Source organism: Engystomops pustulosus, chromosome 1 (genome assembly GCF_040894005.1).
Source record: "Engystomops pustulosus chromosome 1, aEngPut4.maternal, whole genome shotgun sequence".
NCBI classification, from domain to species: Eukaryota; Metazoa; Chordata; class Amphibia; order Anura; family Leptodactylidae; genus Engystomops; species Engystomops pustulosus.
In genome coordinates, this window is record NC_092411.1 from 105,907,221 (window position 1) to 105,915,719 (window position 8,499).

Sequence of the window (8,499 nt, forward strand, 5' to 3'; positions counted from 1 at the left end):
CCCTAGGGTACTCTAACCCTAGGTAGTCTGATCGATCCTATCATATACTGCCATACTACAGTATGGCAGTATATGTGGATTTTACTCCCCATGCATTACAATGTGCAATTAGCACATTGTAATGCATGGGTTAAAACGAAGTAGCCTCGGGTATTCGGAACACCCGAGGTTACCATGGCAACGGATCGCCGCTCCCCGTGACGTCATCGGGGAGCAGCGATCCACGACAAGATGGCGGCGCCCATGCGGCGCCATCTCTTTGAAGCCGCCGGTAGCATTGCCAGTGGCGATCGAGGTGAAAACACCCGCGATCGGTGCCAGCACCGATCGCGGGTGTTACCGGTAAGCCTTTGCTGCAATATGCAGCAAAGACTTACCGGCTATGGAGAGGGCTCGGCCCGCGGGAAATACGGGAATACGGCCCGCGCCTTAATACGGGAAAAGATAGGACATGTCCTATCTTTTCCCGGGCTACGGAGCGGTACGGTGCCGCACGTGTGCTGCACCGTACCGCTTCCGTAGGGCGCCGCAAGCCCATAGAAGTGTATGGGGGAAGTATATCCGCCGCATATACGTCGGCCGTATATACGTCCCACATACATGTGTGAGAATGCAGCCTAACCATGTATATTTGTTGTGATGTTGTACTACTGGACTATAGGTGAACAAGTGAATCCACTGGTGGGACCTTCCGCTTGGTGGGCCCCCAGGCCCTGGACTAACTCTCACAGTATGTTGTACAGATATTCAGTATACAGCTTTTCAACCACCCTACAATAATATGGGTAAATTGTATATAAAAGTCCTCAGTTTTTTTTTAAATTACTGTAGATGCATTGGATGACTTAAATTATATTGTTTAACCAATCATTATCCTTCTTCCCCCAATCATGCTGTGGAGCCCAATCACATTGCAGCATCTTTCTACTAGCTGAGGCCTGCTACTTTATAGGCATGTATTCCTGGCTTAGAAATCTAAGGGGGCCAAAGTTATATGCAAAGGCCAGTCATCTGGTTACTGACAGAACATCTAGTAAAATAAGAGTGGAAAGATTTTACTAGCAGACCCTAGGCCAGTGGTGGCAAACCTATGGCACGGGTGCCAGAGGTGGCACTCAGAGCCATTTCTGAGGGCACTCAGACAATCGTCCCAGGACAGAGTTCACTAAATAGGACCAAATATTCCTGCAGTCCCAGGCAACTTAAGCCACACTTCATTGGCTGTTTGGAACTGCGGGAAAAGTGTGAAGGTGTGGACAGAACTGCATTATCCTTGGAGGTCCTCCTGCTGGACCCACCATTCTTTCTCTACAGAGAGACCCTGGAGAGAAGCTACAACGAGAGACTGAAGGAAGAACAGGCAGCAATAAGTTACTGCTTAAAATGCCATGTTGGCACTTCACAGTAAATAAGTGGATTTTGGTTGTAGTTTGGGCACTCGGTCTCCAAAAGGTTCGCCATCACTGCCCTAGGCACTCCAGCCAACACTTGTGCCAGACATACCATGTTCAAGAAATCATCTTGTGCTTTTGTAGACTTGGTATGTGACCTAGGCCTCAGCTCAGGCCTAAACCTAAGGATTCTTTTTGCAAAGCCCTAAACCTTGTGAGATGAATTGTAAGGCAGTGATCAGACAATCCTTTTGACTAAGATCCTTTCTTTATCTGTCCGTCAGAGCCGGCTCCAGCACCCGGCATACCTGGGCAAGTGCCAGGGCCCAGAGCTGCTGGAGGGACCCACATGGCACAACCTCGGTCCAATACAACCTATGTAGGGGCCTAATATAAAATAACCCATGAGGGGGCTCTTTGGGAAGCTAAACTAGGGAATATTTTAGGGAAATTGGGGACTACTTTAGTTTCTGAAATTTTAATTAGGCCACCTGAGTTCAAAGGGGGCCACTAAGATCCTATCCCCCAGGAGCCTATTAAAACCTGGAGCCTGCACTGCTCTCCCTAGTGCAGTAATGGATTCATTCTTTGTGAATTAAAGTAAAGGCAGCACGTGAACTTCTGCTTCAGATTCAAATGGAATTACCTCAGCAGACCTCTAAAATCTGTGAGAAAACCTGTCAGCAAATCTACATGTAGCATTTTGAGAAATATGCAAATAAGTTTCCCTGGACGGGACAAGGAAAACCGCACCTTTTTTGCTACCTTGTAAGGCAGCCCTTACCATCATGCATGACTTTCTGGCAAGCCTAATGACATGATGTGGGATTAAAGGCAAACCAGTATATCTATTCCAGAAGGAACAGATTCCCAACAGTAGACAGCACTGTTTGGATGTGGTTGAAACTCTCTGTAAGGAGAACTATTAGTCCTTGACGTAAGTCAAAAGACTCTCACTCAGTTAAACTCTACACTGTTTAGGAAAACCTTTTGCATATTTTCCAGAATCCCCTAGTGGAGCATCAATTGCTATACGTCCTCACACACCTGCAAGGTGGCCTTAATTAGAAAACCCTCTGTAAGGAGAACTCTTACTTCCTGACTGTAGCATTTTGACCCAGACAATCATGACTGCTTTCATCTACCCTAAAGGAGTAGTACCAAATTTGGCTGTTTTCCACAAGACAGGATATTGGTGGGTGACAGATCATGAGAATGGGGGTCCTGCTGCTTCATTTAATACTAAAGCAGAGCCAGAAATTGCAGTGTACCGCTTCCTCAAGACCAATGGGGGGTCTGGGCAGTCAAGCCCCCACCAATCTGATTATTATCCCCTATGTGGTGGATAGGACATAACATTAACATTTTGTACAACACCCTTAATGGAGCAAAACCAGCTAGAGAAGATATAATATATAAAGATATAATATATAAATGAATAACAGTCACAATCACCTTGGTGCAATATTTCAATATGAAAACTCATGTCCAGGTGTGGTTGTTCTAGGTACAGGACCTACAAATCACATTCTGTTATGTGACTATTAGAAAATGGCAAACAGAAAAATAATTTTTTTACATGTTTATTTCGTTTACAAAAATACATTTTTGCATAATTAGAGCTCGTCAAGAACATATACTTCAATGTCAACATTTCTGTCAAAAAGAAGAATTACTTTATGTATTGAAGGCAAAGTTGGGTATAAAATGTATTTACAGTACTTTTAAATATATTGAGTTTTCATACTTCAAAAGCATAGTGGTTCATTTCATGCAAAAGAAATTTCTAAGGTGCATATATATATGTGTATACATATACATAGATATATATAGATATAAAACCCAACATGTATTTTATGAAACATAAAAGTCTAGGAACTTAGAAGACATCATTTGAATAAAATAATGCATACACTTACAAGATTAAGTACAAAAATAAAATTAATTTTAATACAATAAAAAAAAAACAAATTGACATTTCACAGCTAAAAAGGAACAGATGAAAATACTACTTGGTAGTATAAAATATCTTTTTCTCTACATTAAGCATACAATGTATCAGGCATATAACTCATGCTACTTTATCCACCATTTAGTTGCTTAACAGACATGCGCAGCCAATCTCATATTTGCAGGTATTATTGACACGCTTTATTTTTATCTCTGACAATAGTAAAATAGAAAGAAATCATTTATAAATACGAACAAATGTGTGGCAGGTATTTCAAATTTTAACACTTATGTGTGTGCCTTGAGCATTATCTATATCAAAAGTGTATGAATAGACATCATGGGGCTTACTTACTAAGGGGCGCAGACGCACTGTCATTGGATTTTCTGACGTTTTCGGGATTAGCGGCACTGTGACAGGTATTTAACTGGGGATTGTGTCGCACGCGATCAGTTTGCCGTCTGCGCTGGCTTTCCTTGCAAATGGGGGGGGGGGGGAGGGCGGGTGCTGTCGGACGATCCAACTGATTCGGACTGAGCGCGGGATTTAACTTACAAATTGTGTCACAAGATCAAGCACTTACATACACCAGGAAGAAGAAGGTGCACTCCATCGGACCTGAGTGGGGAGCGACACATGCAGGATATCGGGCGCACGATCTTAGTGAATCGCGGCAGAGTGCATTCTGGTCGGACGATGCACTTTCGGTGAACACGTCAGGATAGGTAAGTAAATGTGCCCCCATGTTTCTCTGAAAATAAGACCTACACTGTAAATAACCTGTAGCATGATTTTTCGCAATTTGTGGAATATGCTTAAAATATAAGCACAACTCCAAAATAAGCCCCAATTACAGTTCATTAAAGAAAAGTGTCCAGGCAGCTGTAAAAACTTAAATAGAATACAGCAGGACAGATACAACAGATTCTTCATCAAGGAAAGCAGACATCCCTAAAAGAATTGCACCCCAAAGGAAATATAACACCCCCAAAAAATCTAATTAAAATGACCCCACAACAATAGGGGTTGGCTAGTGATAGACCCTCACACACAGACTGGGTAGTCCCAATAACATCACTCCATTTCTGAGCCTGAGTATTGTGGGCACTTTCGCCAGGAGGAACCAACTGCTACACAGTAGAACACAGTGGGAACGTCAAGGGAACTGACAGTTATGGACCTTTGACTGGAGCCCATCCACCATCAGCACTTGTCAACTCAAATTGTTTTGGGTCTAAGGTGTCTGATGAGTGTGATTCTTTTCAGTGTGCCTGTTTTTCTTGGGGAAAAGACTGATGATTATAGTCGATTTGTTTTTGGTCAAAAATAAATGTGAATTGTTGTACATGGAGAAAATAAGACATTCCTTGAAAATAAGTTGTAACCCATATTTTATAGAAAAATAAGACCCTCTCTTATTTTTGGGGAAACACATGTATGTTTATTTTTGCTATAATTTAGTAAAGAATTGCCTAATCCATACAAACCATGGATAATTGACCACATACTGGATTTTGATAGTAAATCGTCATGGTCACTACATCCCTGAATTTCATTGCAACTCCTGGGTGTTTCTTAAAGGGGTTTTCCCATGAACAGAAGTTAGGCCCTATCCAAAGGAGAGGGCCTAACTTGCTGATCGGTGGGGGACTCATTGATGAGACCCCCACAGATCACAAAAAAGAGGGGTCCGATGGGGTCCCACGTACCTTCGATGGACCCCTCGTCGTTCCATCTGAATAATGGAGCAGACGGCTGTGCATGACCATTTTGCTCCATTAATCTCTATGGAGCTGACGGAAATTGCTGAGCGCCGTTTAACTTTAACAAATACAGAGACTCTTTGTAGGGAACAGGCTGTGGTATAGGGGGATCTGTTGTGGTTTAAGGGAATTATGTGTAATGACCCACAGAGTGCCCCTTAAACTGTTGTGTTAAGTTTAGTAATTCTAGTCATCAGTATTGTACATTCAAAAGTATATAGTAAAACATGACTTTGGAGTATATCTAAGAGAAGAAAATGACAACCATATGTGATGATTGAATGTACTCGTGTCCATCCATTTTTGATTTGTGGGTGTGGCTTAAAGCATGTACCACCTACATAAAGTGAGTACTACATTTGGAACAGTTAAAGAATGAATTGTTCAAGAGAGTTTCCAGATGGAGTACTTGGACGAAGAAGTGTTGAATATGGCACACTTAAAAGTATAAAACTAGTGAGTGAAAAAAAAACCACACATTGGGGCACATTTACTAAAAACAGGGCAAACTGCAGTAAATGCAGTTTGCCTGTGTAGTGTGCTGGGGGCACCAGATTCAGGATTCTGGTGCCCGTTCTTCATGATTCTGGCATCCTCTACACAGCTCCGACAGATTGCACCACTTTTTTTTGGTGCACCTTTAACATAGGGCATGCAAAACATTTCTGTCGGGCTTGGCATGATAAATCTCCCGTGTGACACAATTGTGGTGCAGACATTTCTTAAATACCTGTGCAAGCGGTTTGCACCTAAAAGAATGTGCAGAAAACTGGCGCACAGGCCCTTAGTAAATGTGCATCATTGTATAAATAATCCCCAAGTTGCTTGTACAGTAATAGTAATATACTTGCACACATAAAATGTAAAGTCATATCTATGCATCAATTTTTTTAGCATAGCTACATGATTCTGGCTTTAACCAGCAGCAATAATATCAGTCATACATCACATGCACATGACACTTAGAGCAAAGTTTACCTAAAGGCACTTATAAAATAGAAATATATTAGTGTTATTATAATCAACAGATATGTAAGTTGTTCTTATGAAATGGTACAGACAAGAGAGAATATCTTCAAGGCATCATATAAAATATAACTGTTTGGAGCATGCACTTTATTTCCTGAGTAAACACTTGAATGCCAGAGTCCATGCAGTAAATGCAGAAATATATATATTCTTGTATTATCCATTGTTTTTTCATAATTTAAGTGCATAAAAAAACGAACGGAAACAGACAGTTTCCATTTCCCAAAGACCAAACCAATTGTGTCCAGTCATTTGATTATGTTCCCATTCTGAAATGAAGATTCACTTTTGTCCTCTTTACTTTGAAAATGAGATTGTATAAATCCTTTGTGTTTCGGGGAATTGCTGCTGCTGCTGGATTTGCTTCGGCTTTGATCTGGCGTTGGCTGAATAGGCAAAGATCTTGAGGCACTAGACTTGGCCAAACAACCACACACAAGACGAAAGAAAGCCCGCCGCATCTCTTTGCTGGCCAGGGTATAGATTAGAGGATTCAAGGCTGAATTGAGAACAGCTAGAGCAATAAACCATTGTGCTTTATATAAGATAAGGCACTCCCCGGCTTTACAGGCAACATCGATCAATAGAAGAATAAACAGAGGAGACCAGCAGGCGATGAATACACCAACGACAATAACGACAGTCCGAAGCAGAGCCATTGATCTCTCGGAATTGCTATGATTTGTGACTCTGCGGCTGCTGGACTTCACTAGGACATAGATCCGTGCATACAGGATGACTATTGCAATCAAGATGACTATGAAAATGCTGATGCAAAAGCCAACATACTTTTTAGAGTACAATGGTAACACGGCGGAGCAGTCGTCCAAGTTGTTGCGACAGTTCCATCCAAGGATCGGTAAGGCCCCTAGTGAAAAGGAAATTAACCAGCAGGTCCCAATGAGGAGAAATACACGATATTTCTTGTTGGCATCATAAGGCCTCATTTTTATCATTGTCAAATGCCTTTCAATGGCAATGGCCAGTAAACTGAACGTTGATGCCCCAAGGGCGATAAACATACTGCCTTCACGCACAAACCACGCAGTCAGTGAGATATTACAGGTGTTCGCTCCAGACATGAGGATGTTTACTATGTATGCAATGCCGGCTAATAAGTCACAAAGTGCTAAGTTGCCAATAAAAAAGTACATTCTGTTGTGGAATCTATTATTTTTCCATATAGCAATCAGTACCATTAAGTTTTCCAGTACTATGAAGCTGCATATGATAAGAAATAACAAACTGGTTTTGTCCATCTGATCCCCATTGCTTTTCAGAGATCTTCCTGTGAAGTTGTAGTGAAGTTTGATAGTTATGTCGCATTTCTGCTTTTCTTGGACAATTAGATTAGTAGAGGTTAAGAAATTAGCACCCATGTTGGTTTGGATTGTAACTTCAATGGAAACTTCAATATTGTAATTCAAACACAGTCCACAAAGGGGAGCCAGAACCACATCTTTTGCGACATTTCTTCGGAAAGAACTGTAGGGAGGGAGCTCAACATCCTGCAACGAAGAGAGAAATCCTGCAAAATAAATGTAAAAAGAGATGAGTTGTGAAATTTCTGTAGTATGAAGGATATACAGTTTATTGTTTATGGCTGTCACCAGATCTATGCTTCCATAAAGTGAACTTTTCACATGGGAAACGCAGTGTAATTTGCAGGCAGCATGTTATTATACATCAAAATACTGCGTTACCACACAAACTCTTATTGGCAGGGACAGGCTAAGACTGCTATGGGCCCTTAGTTGTATAACAATTGTGAACTCCCCCACCTGTTTTCTGTTTTTTGGTTCTAAAACTACTGCCTACATATGGTTCCTTGGGAAAGGGGGTGGAGGTCCATCTGTCCACTTTTAGTTCTGCAGTTTAGGGATCTACAGAGGACCTTCAAAGGGCCTGGAAGGGCTCAGCTACATATATTTTATGGGAACCAGCACGCATGTACAGTATGAGGTCAGCTAGGCAGAAGACCCCTCTTTTAATATATCTACAGTACAGTATCAAACTTGGGGTGGTCATGATGTCCAGTAGTTTTAATTCCTATACTGTTAGGATGTTTAGATTGTGAGCCCCATGGGGACAGGGACCAATTTGACATGCTTTGTGCAGCGCTGCGTTATCTGTGTGTGCTATAAATAAAGGATTATTATTATTATTTCCTATGGGGCTGCCCAACTGTCAATATCTTAATAGGCTATTGCCTATTGTACTACTCAAATGTGGGAGCCATAATAAAGTATAATGCAGAATCCTTTTACATTAGAAAAATATCAATAGTTTATTACTGAATTCTATTTTGCACACATTTGAGTTTAAAACTTTGAAACCCCTTAATAGCTTCCACCACTTGTAGTTT

At 41.4% G+C, this 8,499-nt stretch overlaps 1 protein-coding gene across 1 annotated transcript; it reads right to left on the minus strand.

The window, feature by feature from the left end:
• Window positions 1–3,939: 3,939 nt before the first annotated feature.
• Window positions 3,940–7,654, minus strand: S1PR3 (sphingosine-1-phosphate receptor 3). Its single transcript, XM_072150793.1, has one exon. It carries the CDS (start codon window positions 7,511–7,513, stop codon window positions 6,383–6,385), a length of 1,131 nt encoding a protein of 376 aa, XP_072006894.1. The 5' UTR covers window positions 7,514–7,654; the 3' UTR covers window positions 3,940–6,382.
• Window positions 7,655–8,499: the final 845 nt, after the last annotated feature.